The sequence below is a fragment of the Phodopus roborovskii genome, unplaced genomic scaffold (genome assembly GCF_943737965.1).
Source record: "Phodopus roborovskii unplaced genomic scaffold, PHOROB, whole genome shotgun sequence".
Lineage (NCBI taxonomy): Eukaryota > Metazoa > Chordata > Mammalia > Rodentia > Cricetidae > Phodopus > Phodopus roborovskii.
The window spans coordinates 22,250,907-22,277,945 of NW_026126434.1; the positions used below are offsets into that span (position 1 = coordinate 22,250,907).

A 27,039-nucleotide genomic window follows, 5' to 3' on the forward strand; every position below is an offset into this window, starting at 1 on the left:
TGGTATTTACTCAAGGGACTTTTGACTGGTTAAAATGCCAAGAATGACTGACTTGTGGTAATGTGGTAGCCACTTTGTCTTGTGAGTGGTGAAAGGCAGAGGTGAAGACAGCGTGTTGTCAGGGTGGAATGCTGAAATAATGGCAGGTAGTATTCATGCTGCCATTTCTCCCACAGGAGTACAGACCCGGGAGCCTGGAGATTGAAGACAGAAGAACCCTGGAGGAAGTTTTGCTTCCCATGCTCGCCTTGCTCTGGAACAATCTTTTGGTACACTGTAAATGTGTATTACTCTCATTGGCTAATAAAGGGCTGACTGGCCAATAGCTACACAGATAAAGTTAGCGGGGACTTGCAAAGAGTTTGAGGTAGAAGGCAGAATTGCCAGATGCAGAATCAAGATGAACATGCTGAAAATAGGTACCACCATGTGGTAGAGTATAGATAAGAAATATGGGTTAGTTTAAGATATAAGAGCTAGTTAGTAGTAAGCCTAAGCTATTGGCCAAGCATTTATAATTAATAAGTCTCTGTGTGGTTATTTGGGAGCAGCTGGAAGAACAGACCTGACCTGTGGTCCTGAGGGGGGGCGGGAAACTGCCTACACCTCTATTTTATGTGTTGGTAGCACACTGGCCTTAAAAACTAATCAGTCATTGCCAGATCTCAGAGCTGACCCCAGTCCTGAAGAGATCTGTGAACACCTGGGCAGCCTAGACTATTGAACATGAACCTTAGCAGCCTCCCAGAAGATGAAGCATCTTCTATTGGAAAATATCTCACATCAGGCAATTGCATTAAATAATATTTCAGTAATTAAATGAGGAAAGTGAAGAGAGGGTAGGCTCTATGTGCTAACTGGTTCAAGGAATTTCCCCAGGCACTCAACTGGGGGGACAGGAGGGAAAAGTTGTGTGTATACGTTAGATGTGCATGTGTATCTCTGAGAGCTGATGTGCCTCATTGGGGATTGTCTGTTACCATAGGGGACTTAAGAGTCCTCAAGCTTCAGTAAGATGTTTCCTCTCTGGGTTGCTTTACCTTGTGTATTTGTCTCAGCCCCTCTTACATCAGAGTAACCAAACACATTAAGTTCCCTTTGAAAATCACAACTGCTTTGTTGTCTAGCCTGGGCTCTGACTGATAAAATATCACATCTTAGATTGAAGTATTTCTTGGGAAACTTTAATTGATTATGATGAATTTTGCCCCTCTCATATTATGAAAAAGTTTTAAAGAATATATCAGATAACTATATTTGTTGTTTCAAAAAGACTTTGCCATGTTTACTAAATCCGTACATATGTGGATGTCTGTGTGACACACTTACACATACACCTGCCCTTATATTCATTTCTGGGTGAAGGGTCCTGAGGAGAATCGCTGTGTGGTATATGTATGAGTGAGTTATAGAATAGCTGTAGCCATGAGAAACAAGTTTGACATCAAAAAGAATTAACTGAAAGGACAAAAAAAAAAAAAAAAAAAAAAAAAAACAACACAAGACCATCCATAAACAACGGTACTTAAACTTTATTCTTTCCTTCCTATGTGTTCATTTTCAAATGAACTTTCCATCCTTACATGTTAAGAAAATAAACAACTGGAACCACTCTCCACTTCCGACATGGAAGAGGCAGAGGCTCTATCAATAGGCACAGAGTACAACACAGCCATTGCTCACTGGGAGGAGGGAAGGAGCGAAAAATGCTCCATTTAGCAGTGCGCTGAGGTGGAAACACTTGGCAGTTCCTAGGGGCTGGCATCATGACTCCTGAAGTGTGTCCCAGACCATACCATGAGCTTTCCTTAGGAAAACCATCTTTCCTTAGATAAACTGTCACAGGTTAAGAGCCACAAGACTTTATTCATTGTTTAATCTTCTGGTGGCAGGATTTCTGAGTGGAATCTAAAAATTAAAGCACAACAGAAATTTGTTATAAAACTTGTTATGAATTTTAAATTTTTAATAATTTCAAAATACCACCACCTCAGAGCTTTTGAGTTATAATGAAAACAGAAGGTTAGGTTTAAGAAACCATACCTAAATTATATACATACAGGTCAAGTTGTAATTGGTAACGACTGGAATGTAAAATCCTCACAAGACCATGTGTTTTAACACTCAGGCTTCAGGTGGTGACATTTTTAGGAGGCTGTGCACCATTTAGGATATGAAGCCTTGCTGATGTGGTTTACTGGAAGCAGGAAGTGAGATTTTGCAGCCTTTCTTCACTTCCTGGCCCTTCTCTGCTTCCTAATCTGTACAAACCTATGGACAGCAACATATTCCTGCTCATACCACGAGTTGCTACAGGCAGAAGGCACACCTGCCATGACAGACTGTTTTCTCAAACAGAGAGCCAAAGCAAATCATTGAGTTGCCACTTGTCAAGATATTTGGTCAGTGATCAATTTTTTTAACACAGAAACTTGATGCTAGATAGTGGGGCTCTTGCTATGATAACCATGGCCATGTGGTTGGTAAGGCCTTTGGCCAAATCTTTGCCTGAATAATTTGGAAGAAAAGAATGTTGTAAGCAGAGCCCAGGAAGAGGAGACTTTAGACTTTTGAAACTCTTAGGACCATGGAGACTTTTGAAGTTGGACTTCATTTTGCATTATGAAATATGACCATGATCCCCAGGTCATGGTTTTGTTATGGTTTCAGTATGAAAAGTCTCCTACAGGATCACGTGTTTCAGCTGATGGTGCTGTTTTGGGAGTTCGTGGAATCTAGAGGTTGAGCTGTGCTGAAGGAAGTGGGTCACTGGGCAGGCCTTGAGGTTTTACAGCCCACCAGCTGCCTGTCCTTGCCTTGCTTTCTGATCCTCCTAGATCTGAACAAGAAGCCTCATTAGCTGCATGAGCCTTTTCCACTGTCGTGCCTTCCTGGCCAACTGCATCTTCTAATACTTGATCACAGTGGTGAGACAGTAATTAATACGTGTTATCTTTACATTTCCCATCAGTGTAAGAGGACAAAAGGACTCAACTAGTGACTGAACAAAACCAACCCACCACATACTTTGAGGTGCATGTGTATTGAGTATATTCACTCAAATTAAAAATTACTAAGCTGACACTAGCAGATTCTTGTTTTGTTTTGAGGCAGCATATTACTCTGTAGCCTAGTACTCACTGTGTAGACCAGTCTGGTTTCAAACAGCTGGCAACCCTTCTGCCGAAGCCCATCAAGTACAGGATTATTCATCAATTTACTAGCTGTTTTCTTCTATGTTGTTATGTTTCTTAGCTACAGCACTACAGTTTGTAACGAGTTCGTTTTTACCTGGTGGTAACCCCCCAAATCTCTGCTGGATCATTTCCAAATGATGAATATATTCTGTCAAGGAATGTTCTGGATCTTGAGAAGCAGTCAGGGATCTCTCTAACCGAGAATTTGGTGACAAAGTTGATCTGCAAACAAAGAACCACATCAAGGTGAAAAGAAAGGAGAAAAAAAAAAAAAAAAAAAAAAAAAAAAACAAACAAAGAAAAAAAAAAATTAAATTAACAGGGGTGTTACAGTCAAAAGAGCACAGAGCAGAACCTAGGATCAGCTGACCAGAACCGGCCTGCTCCACTAAGGCTAGTCTCTTACTGCATTATTACCAATAAGGAAATGTTATTTGCCTAGAATCCAGAGGCTCACAAATGCTGGGCAAACTTTGCACAGACTGAGCTCTATGTCAGAACTGTGTAGTACTTTAAAAAAAAAAAAAAAGCAACTTTTAAGGCCCAGTACAGTGGTATACTCCTGTAATCCCAGGATTTGGGAGAGAGGGCTAGCCTAGTCTGCACAGTAAATTCCACGACAGCTAGGGTTACACAGTGAGATTCTGTCTCAAAACAAAACAAACACCCAAAACAAACAAAACAACTTCTGTATCACACTTTGCAGTCAGAATAAATGGCAACAACTATGCATGATTTCATTCACCAGATTTTGAGATTATGCCTGTTACCCCAATTGTATTATGCCTCAGCATCCTTCACTGGGTGATCGGGATGGTCTACCTATTTGCCTATACTTCCTTGAGCAAAACCTACCCTTGTCTAATTCCCATCCTGATAATCCTTTCTCCCAGGCCCCAGTGTCCCCAGGGACACCGTGTCCTTTTCCCTTTCCATGAGAAAGTTCCCAAACCTCTCCACAGTGGGCAGCATGCCTTACTTACTGAACACAAGTGATCTTAGCCCTTCCTGAAAAGAACAAGAACCCCAGGCTCTTGAAGACTCTCTGCTGTGTTCACTGCCTTACTCTGAGCCAGATCAAAGATAGTACTTCCAAACTACATTTCTCTGGGCAGCCACACAGGGTTCTGGATATCATCAGCATGGTTACTAAGTAAAAACCTGGGGCATCCCAACTGACCTTTCCATCTTGCCCAGTATCGATACTGCTGCTGAGGATCTGAGGCTGTGTCTAGAGTCCTTGATGTGGCCTGAGGAAACTTCTCTGGTTGGCAGGGATGCTCTGGTTTCTGACGGAGAATGGTGTCTCCGGGACATTCGATGTCCTTCCCGAAAATGATCAAACAAGAAACCGTTAGGAAAAGAGATTCACATTTTAGGAGGACCCATCTCCCAAAAAACTAAGCTTATACGAACAACTTTTACACTGACTTGAATAACCCTGGCCCTGACTGCCAGCACCGCTTGGGCATCCCACAGCTGGGGGCAGGCACATATGTGTGTTGACCTGAACGAAGGCACAGTCAGGATGGCAGCCAGTGGTGGCTTAGTGGCCCCGAGGGTAGAAGGCCTAGGCCCTCCATGTCCTCTAAGAAGGACATTCACACCTGCCATTCCTAGAGACCAGACAAGACCCAGCAAAGATTCTTACTGTTACTGGCCCCTTGAGAGTCCATGAAGCCACTTTACATTACCTATGAGGAGGCAGCAGCAGACAGCTCCAGAGATAGCTAAAACAAGCCTGAGTGCGCACACAGGTAGGTACAGCAGCATAAAGCACAACTCTGGAGGCTCTGGAGAGCAACAAGGACCAGTTTGTTCAACACTCTCTACAGTCACCACTCGGTTAGAGCTTGCTGACCAACCTAGGTCTGCCACGCTGCTCTCAGTGGCCCGGGGTGCCGGCACTGACTGTCTCCTGGCTTTCTTCCTGTGCTTTATTACACCCCCCAAACCAAAACACTCAGGGAAAGTGGTGACACTTGAGGCCCACCTTGGCGGGTGCTTTTGCTGTGTGTTACCGCTCCTCTCCGATCCACTTCTTGCCATTTCTTAACCAGAAATCGCAACCTACATAGGAAGGCCACATTTAAAACAAGAGGGAACAGGAACGGAGGAAGCAGTGACACCCTGATATGACCAAACCACCAGAACTTGCCCTCTCGGCACAGGAGAGGCAGAGCCCACAAGTGTCTGAGGCAGCTGAGAATCAGCTATACTTTCAGGCCCCGCAGGCAACCCCACCCCTGACTACCAGCTGGGTCTGCCCACACCCGCGTAGCCTACCTGCAGCCTATCACACTACAAATTCAACCCTGTACGCATCACCAGACACTGGGAACTCACACTGCTTCTGCCTAGTTGGGCCATCAAGAGCACAGCACTGACAGTGTGGGGAAGGTACAGCCAGGGTGACACTATGTGAGGGCTTCACACTCCTTTTTGTGTGGCTCTCCTGACAAGTGGCGTGACTGTAACTTTCCTCTCTGTGTGGCAAGCCATAGATTATTCAAAAAACAAAAACAAAAACAAACAAACAAACAAAAAAAAAAAAACAATAAAGACCACCAGACCCTGGAAACTTTTCGCAGGCGTTTTGATACTGGTCTCAAATATAGTTCAGGTTAACCTAGAGCTTTTGACTCCCCTGTCTCCACCTCCTGAGTGCTGGGATGACCAGCCTATGGCACCACACCCAGGCACCCCATGAATTTGCTTACTTATCTGTACATATGTTTTGCCTGCATATATGTATGTGCACCACATGCATGCCTGATGCCATGGAGGTCAGAAGAAAGCATGGGATCCATCCCCAGGAACTGGATTGACAAATGGTTGTGAATGACCATGTGGGTTCAGAAAGCTATCTCTCCAGTCCTTACAGCAGGACTTCTTAAAGACAAATGTCAGTTTCATCCACGCCACAAGTTCCAATGATTTTGAAAGAGAAAACACTGTACTTTCAAGGATTAAAGCTGCCACAGAAGCAAGCATAGATGCATTGCCAACTGGCTTGGAGGCAGGGCATTACCTCAATACGGCGATGACTACCCTCACAGCAGTGCGGAACTTTGTAAAAGGACGTGATGTGGTCATTTTCTTATCTGCTTTGGAAGGAAATACCCCCAGATGAGCAATCATGGAGAGTGTTTCCTGCTCAGAGTCCTGGAATCCACCAATCAGCAGCAAGAGATACTTCTTTTGGTAAATGAGAGCTTTTCTAAAGCTCTCTGCTCTCAGATAGTGTAGGTACAGTTTCTCCATCTAAAAGGAAGGCAGAGTGAGGATCAGGAAATGAAGACAACGCTCTGACTGAGCCTACTCTGTGTACAGGTACAGTTAGTTGCTCATCACAAAAAGTCACCCAACAGGACTGTAGCTCACACACGACTAGTCACCCGTGCACAACTGCATCCTCCTCTTGAAGAGTCCCTGTCAATCAGACAAAATCAACAAAGAAATACCTTCTCCACAACGCCCTCAAGTGAGCCCCCATGAAGACTACTGGATTTCCACTCAAGTATGGTCTAAACTGGTTGGGGGGAGGGGAGTATCATGATGGGTTCCACAGATAATACAGGAAGAAGAAAAAAAAAAAAAAAAAAAAACAAAAAAAAAAAAAAAAAAAAAAAACTGTGTGAAACTACAGAGCTTGGATCCAAACCCTAAGAAGCACTTTTCCCTCGGGAGCAAATCATAGGAAAAATTTTCTTATTCTACAGACACTGTCTCCTGACAACTTGAGCATTGCACGTTCATTCTGTCGTTAGAGAAAACATGGTATCTGCACACAACCAAACCAAATTTTAGATCCAGTTTTTGCTAACTCCCTTTCTCATAATTATCTGGCAACTAGGGCAGAGGGTCTTCTCCGTTAAAGAAGTATGTTTCATCTATGTGTCAACAAATACACCAAGCAAATATGAACCTCGTAGTCAAGAAGACCCTTTCCCTGCAGTTAACTATCCCTGGTTTAAAAGACATGGCTGACACTCTGAACTCTACCCTGCATAGCTTACCTTGGTATTGTAGGTATTTGCTTCCATACTTGTATTTGCTGTGTGCCATTCTGGATCTGAATGTCGTACAGGACTCTGCAGAACCGTCCCATCTTGCTTCCATGAAGACTTGCTTTGCCTCTGTAAAATAAAATAAAAATACAGAAATAGAGCATTTCTATTTGATGGGGCAGGGATGCAGGGATGTACCTGTAGGTGTAGGTCAGAAGTAAACCTTAAGTGTTGTTCCGAAGGAGCTACCAGCTGTTTTTAAAGGACAGGGTCTCTCACTGGGGCCTGGGGTTTAAAAATTACACTAGGCTAGCTGGTCACTTAGTCCCAGAGATCCACCAGTCTGTTTCCCTGGCACAGGGATTACAAGTGCGTGTGCCACTATAATCTCTCTTTTGGTTTGCTGGTTTTGAGACACTATCTCACTATGCAGCTCTTGGTAGCCTAGAACATGGTATGTAGACCTGGCTGGCCTCAAAACTGCCTGCTGGGATCAAAGGTGTGTGCCAGCCTGCCTAGCTCACATCTGGCTGGGGATAGAGCTCTGGGTCTCATCCTTGCATGGGAGAGTTTGCTCTCTCCCAGTTGTTCTTAAATAACACCCTGAGAAAGATGACCCAGAGGAGAATAATGGAGACAATAGCAGTTGCTCTGCCAATCCGAAAGAAAGAGAAACCTCATTTCTACCATAGCTAGCCAAGGACTACTGTGGGCATAGCCTATTGCAGGTGAGAGTAGGGACTAGGGAAATGTCTCTCAAGGGCCAGAATTCAGTAAGGCTTTGCTAGCCCATGCTCACATGCTATGTCTTATCCCATTGTCACACTGGGCACCATTTTCAGTAGTGCTCAAGTAACACTTCTGGGGCAATTATCATTCATTTACTAAAATATTGCACAAAAGGGACATGCTAATAAGAACAAGTCAGAAATATTTGCAAAGTACCTACCAATTCAAAGCTTTAAATCAAATAATCTTAACAGTTCCTCATTCTAGAAATGCCGATTGCTAACAAGAACACACACACAGTTCTGTTCTAACTTCATCAAACCACACAAGAAAAGCCTAATTCAATGGAACAATGTGAGAAAATTCATTTGGTTAGTTTTATTTCTATCAAAAGTAGTTAGCCCAACAAAGTCCTCCCCTTCTACTTTGCATACCCATTAGCCAATTGTGTCAGTGTGTGAAGTTGAACTCCCACCAATGGGATTGAGACAGTTACCACCTACATGAGGGATAAAAGATGCCACCTTAGCTTAGTTTGGTTTCTGGCATGTATATCTCTTTTACAAATGAGAAGTGCCTTGCCAAATTACTTCTGTTTTGTTCCTTTGCTCCTTTGTGTGACATTGAGATTATTCATTTCTAAAAGCAGGCATAACAATGGGCCAAGAGTAAGCAAGGGGGAACCTGTGTAGCCATCATATTCCAAGGGCCTCCAAGGTTCCACCATGGGAACACAGACTTGGAGGGTCACTCTGAGGTGATGGAACAGAGGCGACCCCAAAAGTTGATGCCTGGGACCTGCACAGCAGATAGGGACAGGAATCAAAGGCAAGTAGTTATCATCATGCCAACATATGACTCTCCAGGGGGAGAGTCAGAAGCCAAGGCAGGCTGACATGAGGAAAAGGCAAAGAAAGTATGATCTGTAAGAGATGTCAAAGTCACTGCTGGAAAGAACTGCTCTGGCAAAGCCAGTCAGTAACTCTGAACATAAAGAAGGTAATCAGTTAATTCATAGCCCCTCTTTAGTTTACTCATCACTGATACCATTCCCTCATCTCCGTGCTAACCTCCAGGACCAGGCTCTACCACTAACCTTGGCAGGAGCCCACAAAGATCAGTGGGATTCATCACTGTCCAGTGGACGTAACTTTTAGGAGAAACAAAAAGTTCAATGGGACACTGTAAACAAGGAGCCTTAAAAACAGGAGCTTCGAGACAGATAGGATCTCATGAGATTAAAGTTTCTGCATTGCAATGGAAACTCAATCAAGTGAAGAGAAAGAACCTCTGCCTACGGCACATCCAAGATTAGTGCCCAGAGCAGACAAGGAACCAAAAAAAAAAAAAAAAAAAAAAAAAAACTAATCGACAAGAAAACAAAACACGGGCTAAGAATTACACCAAAAACTCTCAAAAGAAATAGAAATGCCTGGGAATGCCTGGGAAACACTTTAAAACTGTTCTATATCCTTAGCCTCAAGGAAATGCAGATTAAAATCACTTTAAGATTCCATTTCACCCCAATCCGAGTGACTATCATCAAGAATACCCAAAACACAGCCGGGTGTTGGTGGCGCACGCCTTTAGTCCCAGCACTCAGAAGGCAGAGGTAGGCGGATCTCTGTGAGTTTGAAGCTAGCCTGGTCTATAGAGCTAGTTCCAGGACAGCCTCCAAAGCAATACAGAGAAACTCTGTCTCAAAAAACAAACAAACAAAACAAACAAAAAAGGAATACCCAAACACATCATCAAGAAAAAACAAACACTGGAATGATGTAGGAAAATGGCACCCTTACACAATGGTGGTGGGAGTGAACACTAGTACAGCTACTTTGAACATCAGTGTGACAGTTCTGTTTTTTGTTTGTTTGGTTTTTATTTTCCTGACATGGTTTCTCTGTGTATCCCTGGCTGTGCTGGAACTTGCTTTGTAGACCAGGCTAACCTTGAACTCAGAGATCTGCTTGCCTCCCGCCAGTAGATAACTCAGCCGGATAAAGTGCTTAGCATACAAACATGAGGACTTGAGTTTGGATTCCCAGCAGTGAATGGGACACCAGCAGAGTAGTGCATATCTGTAATCTCAGCACCGGGGAGGCAGAATTAGGAGAGTTTCTGGGGTTTGCTGCTAGCCAGTCTAACTGAAACTGGGCTTCAGACTCAATTAGAGACTGTTTCAAAAGATAAGGTGGAGAGCAAACCATACACCTAATTCTGACTTCTGGCCTCAACCTGAACTGGTTGCACAAGCATACAAAGTGTACTCCTGTGTGTGATCACACACACACAACCAAAACACTGAACACTGGGCATGATGGTGCGTGATTGTATTCCCAGCACTCAGAATGTGCAAGCAGTAGGATCAGAAGTTCAAGGTCATCTGTAGATATATAGGGAGTTTGAGGCCAACCTGTGCTACCTGGGATTCTGCCTCAAGCCTGCACCTCCCCATCAATCAAATAAAAATGAAATTTATCAAACTGGGTGTGGCAGTGTATACTTGTGGGGAACAGAGTCAGGAAGAACACCTAAGCCTAGGAGTTTGAGAAAAACCTGGAATCCTGCACCGGGCTGTACACCAGAAGGGATGGAGCCCATAAGGCTGGCCAGAAAAGGCTTCACAGAGATCTAGGCAGCAGCCAGCTCCCTGACAAGTACAATAGACAGGTCTGACAGGTATTGTGTATAGACAGTGGGCAGGTACTATGCCAGGAAGAGACAAAAATCCCTACATTGAGAAGGCCCTTCTGCGTGTGGTGTTTCAGGGTCTTCTCCAGCCGGGACACGGTCCTGCTCAGCTCCGCTTTCTCTTGGGTTGCTGTGTTGATAGCTTTTGTAAGGGCATCGTTGTCTCTCAGCAGTTCATTCACGAGCTGGACTTGGAGTTCTGCAGCCATCTTTTTCTGGAAAAGGAGTAAACAAATGTATAAGAATTTTGTGTTTTAATATTACTGATTGCTTCAGAGACTATAGTTTTAAGTTTAGAGTTTGATTAACAGTCTTCTGGGGCTGGGCACAGCAATATGGGGGAGGAAATAAGAGGTGATCAGATCATATTTCTTTCCCATCCTTTATAAAATAGATCACACAAAACTGGACTGTAAATATTCTGGTACATAAAGTGATACAGGCCTGTTAGTAATATAATCATGATCTGGCTATTCTAAGAGTCCCATACCTAGGTGGTGAATAAAGTAAAGAATATTGCTGTTCATGCTGAGGGGTCACCCATGTAATTGACTTAGAATATGCCTGTGCCCTTCACAACTGGGATCTTTAGTCCTATACGGAGAAATGTTAGAACTTGCATATAGAGAGGCACAGGACTTACCATATCTCCCTGTGACACTTGATGAGGTGGTAACAGTAAATGATACAGCTTCTCTGTTATCTGATAACATGCTACAATCCATAACTATCACAAGACATGGATCAGCAACAATGTCAACATCTAGGACACCTAGGACTTGTGAGCAGCCCCAAAGGCTACTCCCAGGAGCTTAGAGATTCACAGGAATACCTACAATTGCATTCTAGCCCTAAGCAGATCAGACAGGAGACAGGCTGGGCTGAGAGCAGGTCCACTTTCCAGCCATCTTTCCTCAGCAGAAAACCCCACTGATGGCCACACAGTCTATAGCTCTCAGAGTGTTCCTGGGCCATGTACAGGTATGTGCAAATGGTACAGCTGAAACTCCAGGATGTCCGAAACAGATGTTAAGATTTAGAATACAGTACACAGTGTACCCACAAAAACATAAAAGGCAGATGGTCACTCACTTGCCCAGACAAGGGAGTAAGGAACTGCTGGTTAATAAACAAGCTACAAAGAAGCCATGACATCCTTACCAACTCCTGGAAGACACATGTGCTAGGAGCTTAGTTTTAGCCCACCATCTAGATAGAGCAAATGTGTAGGATGGGGCAGCCCAACTGTACCTTAGAGGAGGTAGGTATGCTTAGTTCAGACTTCAGTTCCTCAAGGGTATGCATTAAGGATGACACCGCCTTCTCATTTGATGATGTCCAATCTTTAATTGTCCTAAGAAGTCAAGCAGGTGGTTCAGGGGTTTATGCATTCCTAAGCTGTTCAAGAACTCTCTGCTACTGACACAAAGAAAATGCATTTGTGCAGCATTCCCTCTGAGAAACCCAAGGATCCAGCGTTGCATTTCTGCAAGGGTGACTTGTCATGCTGGTGAGTCACTTCACTTAGAATCTTTGTCTCTAACGGTTGGCCTAGGGAGCCCTCTTCTGACCAGAGTGCTGTGGAGGAAGACTGACTATCCCAGCAAACACACACATCTGTGAAATTCAGAAACCTTTAAACTTGAGCTGGCAGTGGTGGACAACTGCCCATACACAAGCATCCCTCTGCTTCCTACAGGGTTGGTAACTAATGACAGTTTTCCTGGATAGTGAGATGTCTCAACATATGAAGGCACTTGCTGCCAGGTCTGACTGTCTGAGTTTGATCATCCACTTGGTGGAAGGTGACTACAGACTTCAATTAAGCTGACCCTTGACCTTTATGTGCTCATCTACATGGATACACACGCATAACATAAATAAATGTAATAATAAAAAACTTAAGTGCTGTCTAAATGGAGCTGCCTGGAAATCAAATCCAGGTATGGACAGGAAGCTGTCCTAGCTGATAGCAGCACCCCACCTTGGTGGGCATGGATATGGTTGGAGGACAAAATGAGGGACCATCCAGGCCCAGACTCTCCACATCTAGGTGCATGTGTAAAACCAATCTAAGCAGAACTGAAACTATGAATAACAAGATTAAAAAAAAAATTTATTTATTATGTATACAGTGTTCTGTCTGCATGTATCCCTGCAGGCCAGAAGAGGGCACCAGATCTCATTATGGATGTTTGTGAGCCACCATGTGCTTGCTAGGAATTGAACTCAGGGCCTCTGGAACAATAGCTAGTGCTCCTAACTGCTGAGCCATCTCTCCAGCCCTAATAACAAGATATTTTGTAACATTAGAATATAAAAATATGGTTTTATCAGCATCTTTTAGAAGACCTTGCCCATTGATTCAACTAAACTCATGGGATGAGAACTTGTGCAGGAGACCATTAAGACTTGGTCTTGAAATCAGAGCTGTCAAATACTTCATTTTTTTTTTTTTTTTCCACTTAAATACTTTTGCTATACAGATTGTTAGTGTGGATGTAGACTAGGTCAGTCTTGAACTTGGAACTTGTGGAGGTACTCCGATCGCTACCTCTCTGGTGTGGGAATTATAGGCACATGCCATTATCTAAACTCCTGATTTTTTTTTAAAATATAAACATTCATGGAATGGGTGGGGGTGGGGTACTGGTGGCCACTGACTATAATGTGTGCATGCATACCTGTCCACAGTGTGGTTGGTGAAGCTCGTGAGGAGCCCGGCTGCACACAGTAGCTGTTGCCGTATCTTTTCCAACTCCTGTTGCTGTTCCTGGACATGGTCCAGCTCCAGAAAACCCAGGCGGGGGGAGCTCCGGCAAGGGCCATCTCCCCCAGGCACCTTCTCTTTCCACCTCAACTCTCTCACCACCTGCTGAAGCTGTTCGATTTTATGCTCATCACGCTGGCGCTGCAATTCTAGTTCTCGCTGTCATGATGGCAAGAACAATAGAAAAGACCATTAGAGTTTTCCAAAAGAAACTGTTTGAAGTTGGGCATAGTGGGGCATGCCTACAGCCAGCACTTGGGAAATAGAAGTAGGGGGATCATGAGTTGATGGCTAGCCTGGATGTACACAGTAGCTCTAACTATGGCCAACCAGAGCACAGTAAGACCTCATCTCAAAACAAAACAAGACCTCGACAATTATCTGGCTAAAGACCAGCAATGGCATGTAGCACCTCACAGAGAACACCCAACACAGACCAAGCACAGCATCTTTGAAGGTATCTATCTACACAGTCAGGCAATCCCAACAGCACAGTCTATACTGCAGTCTCAGCTTAGGTTTTGGCAAGTCCAAGGCCAGCCCTTGGGTAATCAGCAAAGGAGCCTATGAGGCTGACACAGGCTCAACTTCACATTTACGTCTATACACATCCCAACATACAAGTCCGCAGAGAAGGACAACATGCATATGACAAACCACACCTGCCAGTGGTGGGTGGCCCTGTGGCCTTGAGTCTGACCTAACGGTCACCAGCCTAGGCTTATAAAGTAAAAATGAGCAGTGCTACAGTATTGTGGAGGTGCTAGCCCTCAGACTGGGTACAGGGCCAAGGGCAACCGTCAAGTCACCAGGTAAAGTAAAGCAGAACAGAGGTGCCTTAGGGAAGGCCAAGACGGCCACAGAAAAGCCATGGTGATGAAGCGTTTATATCACACAACACAGTCGATTCTCAGTGGCACCACAAGACCTTTTGTGAGAAACCATCATTCTTAACCTCCCAGGTGAGAATAGCAAAGGACACATTGTTTAGAAAAGGGTATCCTGGACTGTAACATCCAGGCCAGGTTCTGGCAGTCAGGCTAGGAAACGGGCCTACTGTCCAACACACCAAGGCCCTGTAAAGTAGGAACCTCCAGCAAGAGGTACATGTCAAGATGTCCTGCCAGGAAACAGTGTCCCTACATCAGGGAAGATCCTCTTTGTATTTAATTACTTTCAAACAACTTTCATGTTCACATGGGAAAAAAATCAAAACGAAACAAAAGGGTTTGCTGGAAAATGAAAATGGTTTTGAGGGTTGGTTCTTGAATGTAAAGGCCTCTTAAGAACCACACTGGCTGGAGATGCTCATTGGTTGGCGGCGGGGGAGGGGGGGCAGAGGGGGGGTTGAAAAAGGTAACATAAAAATCCTGGCTCCAGCCGGGCATTATTGGCACATGCCTTTAGTCCCAGCACTTGGGAGCAAGAGGCAGGCAGATCTTCTGTAATCAGATTGATAATTACCCCAACTATCATTATAGAGCCCTCATCCAGTAATTGATGGAACCAGACACAGAGACCCACAACCAAGAACCAGGCTGAGCTCCAGGAATCCAGGTGAAGAGAGGGAGGAGGAAACATAAGAGCAAGGGAGGTCAAGATCATGATGGTGAAATCTAGAGACAGCTGAACCAAGCTCTTGGAAACTCACGAACTCTAGACCTACAATGGTAGAGACTGCAGGGGACTGAAGTAGGCCCACCACACAAACCTGGTACATGAGCTAGCTTGTTGAAGCCCATTTCTTAGGGTGGGATGCCATGCTCAGTCTTAATGCATGGGAAAGGGGTCAGGCCCTGCCCCAATCTATTGTACCAGACTATGCTGACTCCTCATGGGAGCCCTTACCCGTGAGGAGGAGTGGACTGGGAGTGGGCTACGGGGGAGGGGAGGGGAGGAGAAGGTGAGCTGTAGTTGGAACGTAAAATGAAAAAAAAAAAAAAAGAAAATAAATGGGGGGGGGGGGATACCATGAAAATACACTCATTATTTTGCATGCTAAAAATCTGATGAAAGTTAAAAAAAAAAAAAAAAAAAAAAAAAAAAAAAAAAAAAAAAGACTATTTTCAAATTCAAGACTTGCAGGGAACCCAAAGAACCAAGTGGTACTTGGAACAACAGAGCAATCACACTTCTAACTTCAAAGCCTATTACAACGCTCCAGTGAGCCAGGCACATAGTGTGGCGTCAGCATAGGAGGAACGGGAGTGAGGCCAGGAATCGGTCCACGTGCACTGTTGTGACCGGTCATTAAGGACCAGTAAAGACGCATAATCTGCTGGAAGATTGCTCTCACCAGCTTCTCCTTGTCTGCCTGCCGCGTCTTCTTTTCCACGTCTGCTCGGCTTGACCTCCTCTCCAGCCTCCTTGCATCCTTGTGTCCTTCTTGCTCTTTCACTCTGGTGGATAACTGTTCTAATTCTGCCTGTAACCAAGCTGACTTCTCCCTCTCTCTCTCCAGACAGCATCCCAGCTCCTGCTTGTGGGTCTGCAGGGCGTCCACGGCTGACCTCAGGTTGCCACTTACCTCCTTCTCTTTCCTGAGTTCTACACAGCGTTCCTGAGCCTGAGATTCCAGTTGCTGCTGTGTATGTGCAGCCTGTTTCTGCACCTTTTCAAGCATGCTTTCCAGTTCCAATGCACGTGCCTTTTCTGCTTTCAGCTTTCGCAGTAAGGCATGCTGCACTTGTGTCTCTTGGCGGGCACAGGCTTCCTGCACATTGCGGCTCAGCTGCTCCGTCAATAGCCGCTCATGCTGGAGGGCCTCTGAAAGCTCTAGGGAGTGGCTCCTCTCAGCTTCAAGGCTCTTCTGCAGTTCAGAAAGCTGGCCCTTCTCTTGTGCCAGCAAGGCTTCACAGCGGGAGGACTCGATCTGCAGCTCCTTCTGCAGGTTGTCCTTGGCTGCACGCTCGTGTTTTAAAGCCACGCACAGTTGGTTATTTTGAGCACGCTGCTTTTCCAAAGACATTTTTAACTCCTATATTGATGGAGGAAACAGGATTGTGATGATGAAAACCAAGAGGAAAAGGATCTAGATGGTTTTCTTATTTATACTTTTATTCAGAAATCATAAATTTTGAAAGTTACCCTGTGGGTAAAACTATGCACAGGCCTGCATGGATGAATTACTGCGTGAGAGTAATACTGAGGAAGCACATGTACACATCTTAATGAAGGAAAGTCCCATTCTCCCTTTCCTAGAAATCCAAAAACACCAGGATGCTCAAAGACACCATCTGACACATGTTGTTTAGAGTCATACAGTGTAGCAGTAGACTGTGAGCTATGGGACACCTGCTGAACAGGTGGCACACAGACAGCCCATGCTTAACACTTATTCCCTGCTCTATGAGGATCTCAAATGCTGTGCATCATTCAGATAGCCACACTCCAGAGCTGACATCATGCTCAGAAATAGTTGATCAAAACAAATTGGACTCCATGTGTTTTTGTTTTTTTGTAAGAGAAAGAATGATGATGAGTAAGGGGGAAGATAATCTAATCAAAACATATTGCATGAAATTCTCAAACATTAAATAAAAACACTTTAAAAAGCAAGTAAAAATAAATGAAAATGCTCAATGGCCATAGTTGGGAACAGTCAACAAGGGCGTGTAACAGGATGATTTCAGGCCATGGACTTGAGAGAGAGCAAACTGAGGTATAAGGAAGGGTTTTAAATGGAAGGGAAGGGGAAATGATATAATTATAATCTCAAAAATAAAATAAATAGCCTTATTTTGTCTTAAATGCCTTTCAGTTGGGCTGCCATAAAGAAGAGTAAGAAAGGCCGTCACCTCCAGGGCCCTGGTGCTCTGGCCTTCCCTCTGCAGGTGCCGCAGCTGTTGCTCCTCCTGCTGCGCCTGAAGGGCTCGCTCCTTTCCACGCTCACACTCCAGCTCCTCAAGAACAACCTTCAGTTCATTCTCCTTCCCATCTAGCATGGCTCTGGGAGGGAAACAGCGGGCAGCAATGAGCCGTGTGTAAGGGGATCCCTCCCTGGTGGGGACCCCTCTCATCATTCGCACATCTAAATCCAAAAGCTCGCACAGCACCGTCCAGACCAAGCAGATGAGTTGTACTGTATGACCTCTACCAACAGTCACTTCTCATGGTCATACCTGGACCAAGCAGATGAGTTGTACTGTATGACCTCTACCAACAGTCACTTCTCATGGTCATACCTGAGACGCAGGACTTCCTGCTGCACCTTGTCCAGGGACTCCAATAGTCGTGTGTTCTCCTGCTTACACGCATGCAGCTCTGACTTCAAATCCTGTACTGCACTCTGTTCCATCACAAGGAGCTTCCGGACATCACTCGCCTTCTCTTGTTCTTTGTTCAAGGTTTTCTGTAAGTCATTTGCTATGCATTTCTCCTGTTCAACTTTGTATGCCAATAGCTCAACTGAGAAAGATTAAAACAGGAGATAGCATTACTCAGAAGTCCATAGTGCACCACAAAAATCAAGTTAAATTATACACAATGTTGATTTGGTGAAGATGGGTTCCTGTGAGGGAGAAATGGTATTTCTGTGAACTGGAAGCCACTGTCTCTATGGGAGTCAAAGCCATTCAGGGACATGTCCCTTTGTCTTCTTAGACCAATTTTTTCTTAGGTACTAATCTGGTTAGGACATGTACCTGAGACCTATAGCACCAGCCACCGCCCCCCCCCCCCAAACACACATACACATTACCTACAACAGAGACAAGTCAAGGCCCACTTGGCTTCACTGAAAAATTCTCTTAGAACCTCAGAAGAAACTAGCCTGCTTCTACACAGTCCTCTGAAATACAGGAGAAGGGAACACTGGTTCTTACAAGGCCAGGGCTTTGCCAACATAAGATCAGAAGAGTGCAAGACTGTAGACCAGGACTCTTGTAAAAAGACAAAAAAAAAAAAAAGAGTACAGCACATGAACCAGCACAAACATGATTACTTGATGAAAACCAAACAAAAACAGAGATAACTGACCCACACAACTGAATGTCAGGAAGGTTGTCAAGCTAAGACATGATCAATACAATGGCCAGAAAGAAGAGATTCCATTTGTTCACAGATATTGTCTATTAAAAAAATTCCTTAACAACGTATGTTAAGTGTGAAAACCTACATACAACAAGATCCTGAATTCCACTAAGAGACTGCAAGAGTCTCAAACACTTGCACCCACTCAGGGTGGCTGGGCCGTTGCATCTGAGGGCCTGGCCTCTCGCACCCCTAGGGAGAGTGAGCAAGGCCAGGTGTGGGACGAACTGCATGATGTGACAGGAGCAGAGGCACCCACCTTGTCTTCGCAGCTGGTGCTCCCGCTGGCTCCCACGGGCCTCTGTGCTTGTCAGGGCTGCACACAAGTGTTGTAGCTTCTCTTGGTTCTGTAGGTGTGTCATGCGGAGCTGGGCACGCAGAGCCTGAATCTCAGAGAGCAGGCTGCTCCTGTCTGGCAGACACAGGTGTCCCTGGACCTTCTGCAGGTCTCCCTGGAGGATAGGGAAGAATAGATGAGGTATGAATGCACCCAAGCTAGGAGGAAGAAGCCGGGCCTGTCTCATCCAGCAGAGCTACATCCTTTCAAATCCAAGCATCCAGTGCTGTTGGGACAAGTCTGACTCTGAGGACTGGGTGAGGGTATAACAAGTGCACAGCAGCCCAGGGCCTTATCTCCAAGCCCTTTCCTGACAGTTCTGGGCCCTGTACAGTGCTGTAGCAGCACCTCAACTTCAAGTCTGACTTCTCATCTGTGGGCAGTAACACAAACAGGATTTCTAGTGTCCTACCATGCCGATGTCCTCTGGCTCTTTTGTCAGTTCCGTCCAGGGCAGAAAGACGAAGGGAAGAATCCACCAAGTACACTAGTGCTTACTGTTACAGTGCATTTGATCACACTGAACTACAGAGATTGTGCTGTTTACTGCTTCTTGCTGTGGCGTGGCCCAGCCCCAGCACACACCTTTAATCCAAGAGTTTTCTGTTTGAATATTGTAAACAGGATTTTAAAAAGTCAACCATAGGTCAAGAGATAGAGCAAGCAAACGGTTGACAGGAAGTGAACAAGAAAATAATAACTAGTAAGAGGGAGTCAGGAGGATGGAGAGAGAGAGTCAGGAAGTAGAGGGAAGGGACAATGAGTTGGAGGAGTTAGCAGAGGAAGGGTGGCTGGGCGCTTTCCCAGCCCCGCCTCTCTGAGCTAGCAGGCTTTCACCCCAGCATCTGGCGCCCGAGCCTTTATTGGTAAAATCAATTGAGATTAAGCATGATATTACACAAGGTTTCCTGAGTGGTCACCACAGCCCAAAGTTTAGAAAACTTTTCCTGAAAGACAGATTCCCTTACACTCTGAACAATGCAGTAACACAAAGCCTAGATTCATGCTGTTACTCACCTGCTCTTGAATAACCTTCTCCAGCCTCTTGAACAGGGCATTATAATCTCCTAGGTCTAAGCCATAGGGTCTACACTGCAGCTCAGTGTTCTCCTTCTCCCTGGCAAACACTTCTTGTATGGCCCGCAAAAGCTCCTCACTCCATGCAAGGTGTGTCTCCGAAGATTCCTATAAACGAGAAACAAAGATCAGGGCTGGGCTGGGGTGCAGGCTGTGTGGCAGAGGCTCGCCCAGCATGTGCACGGCCTGCTTCAAACTCTCACCCCGCCACACACAGAGTCTCCGTGCCTTCACCAGTTTACATTGCAAGGATTAAGAACGGAATGTGTTCCACAGATTCATATATTCAGTCCTAATCCCCACAGTGAGGAACTGTATGCTATGAATACGTGTGAACACAAAGTGTGACTCCCTCTGACAACACCACAGTAATCTTTTTAGGAGCAGAGTCCTCTCTCTGCTGTCCAAGGAAGAAGCAACTGCAAACTGAGTATTGAACTCTCATCAGTCAGGCTGGAGTCTGATCTCACACACCCAGTCTCCACACAGGTCAGAAATAAACACCTGTTGTTTGAACCGTTTAGTCTGTGGTGTTTTATTATTTATTTATGTAGCTGAGGTGATGGAGAGTGGCAGAAACTAGTCTAACTAAAGAGGCATATCAAACTTCCCAGCACGACTCAGGGTGTGAAGAGGCAAATGCTACCCTCAAAATACTGACACCAGTTCTCTAAGAGCGCTGCCCCTGACAAACTGACAGCTCACCAGCAGAAGACCACTGTAGTCATTCAAATGAAAATGGCCCCCACAGGCTCTTAGGGAGCGGCCTTGTTTGAAAGGATAAGGATCTGTGGCCTTGCTGGAGTAGATGTAGCCTTGCTGGAAGAAGTTTGTGGGGGCTTGGCTTTGAGGTTTCAAATGTCTAAACCAGGCCCACTGGCTCTTTCTCTTCCTGCCTGATGATCTAGATGTAGAAGTGTAGATTCCTCCAGCACCGAGTCTGCATGCATGCCAGCCAGCATGCTTCCTGCCATGATGATAATCGACTGAACCTCTGAACTGAAAGCCAGCCCCAATGAAATGGTTTCCTTTATAAGAGTTGCTTGGTCATGGTGTCTCCTCACAGCAATAGTAACTCTGACTAAAACAACCACACATCCAAGAATATTTAGGCAGAACAAATTTGTCTTGAAGAATACGTGTGTGTGTGTGTGTGTGTGTGTGTGTGTGTGTGTGTGTGTGTGTATGTGGGAAAGGTAGGATGAATCTGAAAAAGAGGGGTTGGGTGAATATGATCAAAACATATAAGATTCTCAAATAATATTAATAAAATCTTAATATTGGTATTAGTGGCTGGAGAGATGGCTCACTGGTAAAGTGCACCATGCCACACGCTCTTCCAGAGGGCTCCCATGTTAGCTCACAACTGTTTGTAATTCCAGGGCCACCTCTTCTAGCCTCTGTGGGCACAAGGCACACATGTGGTGTAAAAACATACATGCAGACAAAATACTCAGGCAGGTAAAATATAAGTTAATTTAAAAAAAAAAAATACTGATAACCAGAAGCAAGCAAGACAGCTCCATGGGTAAAGGCTCTTGTAGCCAATCCTGATGACCTGAGTTTGGTCCCAAGGAAACACATGGTAGAAAGAGAAAACCAACTCCCACATACACTTTGGCCTCCACACACACAACATGGCACCCACTCCCACATAATAAATATATTTTTGTTTTGTTTTAATATTGGTAGAAATATTGCAGTGACACAGAGCAAGACCTGGGTGTGGTGGTTTGAACGTGAAGTGTCCTCCATAGTCTAAGGCATTTGCACACTTGGTCCCCCCATCTGGTGTAGGAGGTTTGGCCTTGCTGGAGAAAGTAGGTCACTGGGGCAGGCTTTGAGAGCAAAGAGCTTTACCCACTTACGGTTTACTTTCTCTGCTTCATGCCGGTTTGAGTCATGGGTTTTCAGCTTCCTGCTCCTGCACCATGACTACTAGCTTCCTGCCACATGTCCCCACCATGATGGACTCATCCCTCTGGAACCACAAGCCAAATTAAACTCTTCCTTCTGTAGGTTGCCTTGGTTGCCATCCTTGATCACAGCTACAGAAAAATAGCTAATATAATGGGCAGCCTTCTTTCCTTCTCTTCCTGCTGCTGCACCTGCTGAGCTGTGGTCTGGAAAGATCCAAAGCTATATGGAGCTGCCCTGCTGGGTACTTTGTGATTCCTGGGGCTGTGGCCAGGGGCAGGTATGGCTGATCAAAGACATGGTGGCACGACCACATTATGAGCAGGGCATAGGCCTATATGTAGCTTTGCCACCATACTTGGCTCCTTCTCATTTACTTAACCAGCAATTTCCTACCTTCTCTCCTCTGTCAGCTGTCACCTCCAAAAGGGCTTGCCTGTCCCTTGGGAGGCCATCCAGGGGGTCATGTGGTTCACCCTTGCTCAGTGAATTAGGGAGGTCTTGGCTCTCTGACAAGGCCAGTATCTGGTGGCTCTCATCAAATACCATCTGCAGCAAAGCCTATAGCAGGAGAAACATATCAGGAGGAGGGGACATATCAGCCCCAAACCATCATCCACACACTGAACTACCACCATCTCAATTCATTAACTTAATGAAAATTACTTTAAGGTTGCTTAAACAGAAAACACTAAAAACCTATTTTCCATGTTTTGTGCCATATATAATTTGGAGAGACACAAAGAAATATAGCTTAGATCAGTTATTCCAATTTCCGTGTGTGTGTGTGTGTGTGTGTGTGTGTGTGTGTGTGTGTGCGTGCGTGCGTGCGTGCGTGCGTGCGTGCGCCTGCACGCACTCCATACACATGTGTATGGAGACCAGAGGTTGCTGTCAAGTGTGTTCTTCAATCACTCCTCATCTTATTTTTTAGAACATACTGTCTCACTGAACCAGGAGCTCTCTTCAGAGACTTCAGCTATACTGGCTGGCCAGCGAACCCCAGGGATCCCCTGTCACTGACTACCCATTGCTGAGATGACAGGCCCAAGGTGCCCCACCGTGGTTTATGTGTTAGGATCACCCTCAGACCCTCATGCCACTTTGGAATTTCTGAATAATCTCCTTAGTCCCATGGTTTCCACTCTGAAAGAAATAAAGTTTTACTTGGACATAATTTCAGAATTCTTTTTTTTTTCTTTATCCAAGACAGGGTTTCTCTGTGGCTTTGGAGGCTGTCCTGGATGTAGCTCTGTAGATCAGGCTGGCCTTGAACTCAGAGATCTGCCTGCCTCTGCCTGGAATTAAAGGCGTGTGCCACCAACGCCCAGCCAGAATTCTTAATAACATTAAAATTGTATTTACTGGTAGGGTTAGAGAGATGGTTCAGCAATTAAGAGTGCTAACTGGTCTACTAGAAGACACAAGTTCTATTCCCAGGCACCATGGACAAGAGGCACTCAAGTGATATACAAACAACATATAGGCAATTCACAGCCATCTATAATTAGGATATGATGTCCTGTCCTGGTGTGCAAAATACCCATACACACACCAAAAACAATCAAAAAAACCTACATCTCAGCACTAGACAGGCTGAGTTACAGGCCAACCTGAGCTACACAATGAGACCATGTTACAAAAACAAAACAAAACAAAAAAACAAAAACAAAACCATTGTTTTGGGACACTTCCATTATTTGATTAAGTCACCATACTTTCATGATACCATTTAGTTACCTAGCCATGTTGACATCATGTCTTTGCCATAAGTGGAATACCTGTTCAATGGTAGCAAGTAGGTGTTCTCTCTCTCTCTAAAAAAAAAAAAAAAACAGTACTCTTCCCCAGAGAACAGACTCAACAAGCAAGTTCTGAGACCTTCAAGGAAGAGGCTCCAAGGCCCTAACCCAGGGGGATACCACCACCTATAGTACTGGCATATGACCACAGAAGGTGGCCCTGCAGGTGGGATCCATTACTGTGGTGGTTCAGGATCAGGTGTGCCCACCTATGGGCTAAGGCTGACCATCTGGACAGGTATAGGTGTAGGCCAGTCAAGAAGAAGGGACAGGTTTTTTGTCTCATCGTGGGTTGCCAGTGCTCTTGGACAAGAGCTCTTGGACCTTACCTTCATGTGCTTTGCGTGGATTTCCTTCTCCTTCATGGCTCCTGGTGACTGGACAAACCTGGAGAAAGGCAGTGCAGCAGCAGCCTCAAGGCTTGTAGGGGGAGTCTCGGATCCCCCTGAGCCCAAAGTCAGCATCATACCACTGCTGGGGCCATCATCGCCTAGGAAGGAGCACACGGACAGGGTCAGGACCTGAACTGCAACATCCATTTCCAAATACAGTAACAGCCACTCACTTCACATAAAACATCTGTGCCTACCAGGTGGTCAACAAATTGCATAAAACATGAGCAGGAGGAAGATGAGTTAGGAAAGCTTATGTTGTATGTTTCGTGAGTTGTCTGTGACTTAAACTAAAGCTCAAGGTTATCTCAGCTCCTTACATGGGTGTACCTGCTCACTCCACTGACAACTACATCCCAGAAAGCCCTGAGGAGTAGCCAGACTATACCTAAGTAAGGCCTAGGTACTTCTCACCCAGCAACCCAGCACAGGGACCAAGAATACAGCAGACAGGGCACCAAGCGAGCGGCGGTGGGAGAAGCTAGATGGACTGCAGTGTCTGGTCTAGAAAGGTAAATGTGTCTGGCTGGACATGAGGTGGAGTGGGGTCATTACTAAAAACAGTCCAGAACTTGTGGCTCCAGACGCCTAATAGATGGAAGCTTTACAGGCTCTTGGGAGTACATAAGCTCAATCTTCAGGCCTCTAGCCTATACTAGCCCAGGAAAGCCTCTGGAAACATGCTAGCTGGTGAGGCACAGTAAGGGTCTGGTGCCCAGGTAGAGGATTCTCCTGCCAGCATCCAGCCTATAGGGATGTAGTGGCTCCAGACCCACAGGTAGAAGGTAGCAGATTTCCACTTCAAGGAAGGTCAGCCCATATTCTTAGACATGCAATAGAAATATCAACACCAAAATATACTGGGAAGAAATAAAGTGCAACAAAGGAAACCTTAGGAAAAATAGCTAGTATGTACAGAGGAAGCCCAGACACTTTCTCAAGCATGAGGTGGGAAAACCAGGGTGGATAGACAAGAACTCAGAGCCTGGATATGCTAACACTGGCATGGGTGGATACAGGTGTACAGACCTCCTCGGCTGACAAGAGAAATGAAGCAAGGGGAATTCACTGCTACATTTAGATGCTACTTTATTTTATTTGTTTATTTTTGTTTTGTTTGAGATGGGGCCTCTAACTCACAGAGAGGGATGTGCCTGCTTCTGCCTCCCAAGCACTAGGGTTAAAGACGTGCATCACCAGGCCTGGCTAGATTCTATTTTAAATAGCAAATGTGATGGGAAGAGAAATCAAACACTAAAGCTCAGACGTTTCCAAGGAATGCTGAATCCAACTTGGAGCCTGGACAGGAGTCATCTAAGGAGTGCAACACAGACCACTCAACTGCTCAAGCCATATGCTCCAACTGAGTAAATGGAAACTAAAATTTTAAAAGTATCTTCCATTGGCATTGGCATTTTACAAATACTAAATTTTTTTCTTTTTTCTTTCTTTCTTTTTTTTTTTAAAGTTTCTTTAAAATAGGGTTTTTCTTTTTATTGTTTTGGAGCCTGTCCTGGAGCTAGCTCTTGTAGACCAGGCTGGCCTTGAACTCACAGAGATCCGCCTGTCTCTGCCTCCCAAGTGCTGGGACTAAAGGTGTGTGTGCCACCAATGCCTGGCTCAAATACTAAATTTCTAATGAACTGCATTTCATTATGATCTCATTCCTTAAAATTCTTGAAAGAGACAATGATGATTTGAAACACCCTACATATACTGACTGAAAATTAGAGGAGAAATTAGGAATTTAGATGATTGTAGTTTGGCCCAACATCTTTAATGAAAACTAATCCCACAAGAACCTGGAGAGAAGAGAACAAAGACAGTAGACCAGGAACACTGAACAACATTTACGTGTCTCCAACACTCTTCCAGGGGACATCTGCCCTCTGCAAAAAAAGACCTGGCAGACACAACTGTGGCCCATGGGGTCCAAATTGACCCCATGAGCCTCCTGATGTGAAGACACCACAGCCCATGCTCAACCCTAAGAACAAGCCAGACCTTGTGAACAATTCCCACTTCTGCTCTTTGCAAATGTCACTGTTTGAAGCCCAGAGGGGCTAAAAGGATGGCTCCACATGCAGCCTAGGGAGGAAGGAAAAGCTAAGACCTGACCTGCTCTTTTTCTCCTGTCTATCTGTGAAGGACACTCACTATTGGGACAATGGGCACAATCTGCTTAGGATTCAAGGACATAATAAAGTACAGGTATTAAGCACAGTGCTGGGACCCTGACTTCAAAAACGATAGTAACATTCTCACGAGACAAACAGCACGCTGGCAACTTAGACTCAGGGTACAAGTAGGTGACCGTGCATTTGGATAGCAGGGAGGACATGGAAGAACCTTTTACACTCTTCTGAACTCGAAACACATGCACACACGCATACACACGCACGCACACACTAAAAAAACAAAAATACGATTGACTCACTTTTTTCACTCCCATCACCTCTTCTTGCTAATTCATGAGGGGATGTTAACAGTTCTTGAGAATCAAAAGATGTTACGATGAAGTCTTCCACATCCTTCTCCTATTCAGACAGGCAGATTTTTAGATGGTCTCAAAACACTGATTAACAGATGAATACTTACTTGGATCAGAACATATCAGCTACCCACAGAGAACCCAGCTCAAAACACTCAGAACACACAAGTATGTTGGACATGCTGCCAACAACCCAATGAGCTCTGAGAACATTTGTAAGGGACGGAGAAATGGCTCAGTGAGTAAAGGCACTTTGAGCTGAGCGGGAACCATAGGACCCACATGGTAAAAAGAGAAAAACATTTCCCACAAGATGTTCTCTGACCCCCATGTGCCTCACACGCACACAGGCAACAATAAATAAAATGTAATTTTTAAAAAACTTGAAAAAAAATAACCTTTGTAAGTAGCCACTGGCAAATACCTCAGATTCTTAAAATCTGAGCATAAATGGTAGTGTATGAGTATCTTAGATAACATGTATTCCTCAAAGTATTTTCATATAAAAATATCTCAAAATGGAAAAACGTAATCAAACTAAAACACAATAAATTGACGTGTTCTTAAAATTAAGTAGTATTACATGTATAACCAT

At 44.9% G+C, this 27,039-nt stretch overlaps 1 protein-coding gene across 4 annotated transcripts in view; it reads right to left on the reverse strand.

Moving 5' to 3' along the window:
* Positions 1-1,517: 1,517 nt before the first annotated feature.
* Positions 1,518-27,039, reverse strand: part of Pcnt (pericentrin) — an 86,869-nt gene continuing 61,347 nt past the window's right edge. For 2 of the 4 annotated variants that reach the window (XM_051186943.1, XM_051186940.1), the window contains 17 exons: positions 26,391-26,490; positions 23,891-24,051; positions 22,156-22,320; positions 19,783-19,950; positions 18,688-18,880; positions 17,582-17,804; positions 17,195-17,345; positions 15,694-16,374; positions 13,312-13,556; positions 11,879-11,981; positions 10,672-10,842; positions 7,217-7,336; positions 6,229-6,461; positions 5,191-5,267; positions 4,378-4,522; positions 3,292-3,419; positions 1,518-1,908 (listed from right to left, as the gene is read on the reverse strand). In XM_051186943.1, coding sequence (XP_051042900.1) covers positions 1,868-1,908; positions 3,292-3,419; positions 4,378-4,522; positions 5,191-5,267; positions 6,229-6,461; positions 7,217-7,336; positions 10,672-10,842; positions 11,879-11,981; positions 13,312-13,556; positions 15,694-16,374; positions 17,195-17,345; positions 17,582-17,804; positions 18,688-18,880; positions 19,783-19,950; positions 22,156-22,320; positions 23,891-24,051; positions 26,391-26,490 — 3,105 coding nt within the window. In that variant the 3' untranslated portion in view covers positions 1,518-1,867. The remainder of the gene's footprint in view (positions 1,909-3,291; positions 3,420-4,377; positions 4,523-5,190; positions 5,268-6,228; positions 6,462-7,216; positions 7,337-10,671; positions 10,843-11,878; positions 11,982-13,311; positions 13,557-15,693; positions 16,375-17,194; positions 17,346-17,581; positions 17,805-18,687; positions 18,881-19,782; positions 19,951-22,155; positions 22,321-23,890; positions 24,052-26,390; positions 26,491-27,039) is intronic. The other 2 variants (XM_051186944.1, XM_051186942.1) reach the window with 2 other exon arrangements.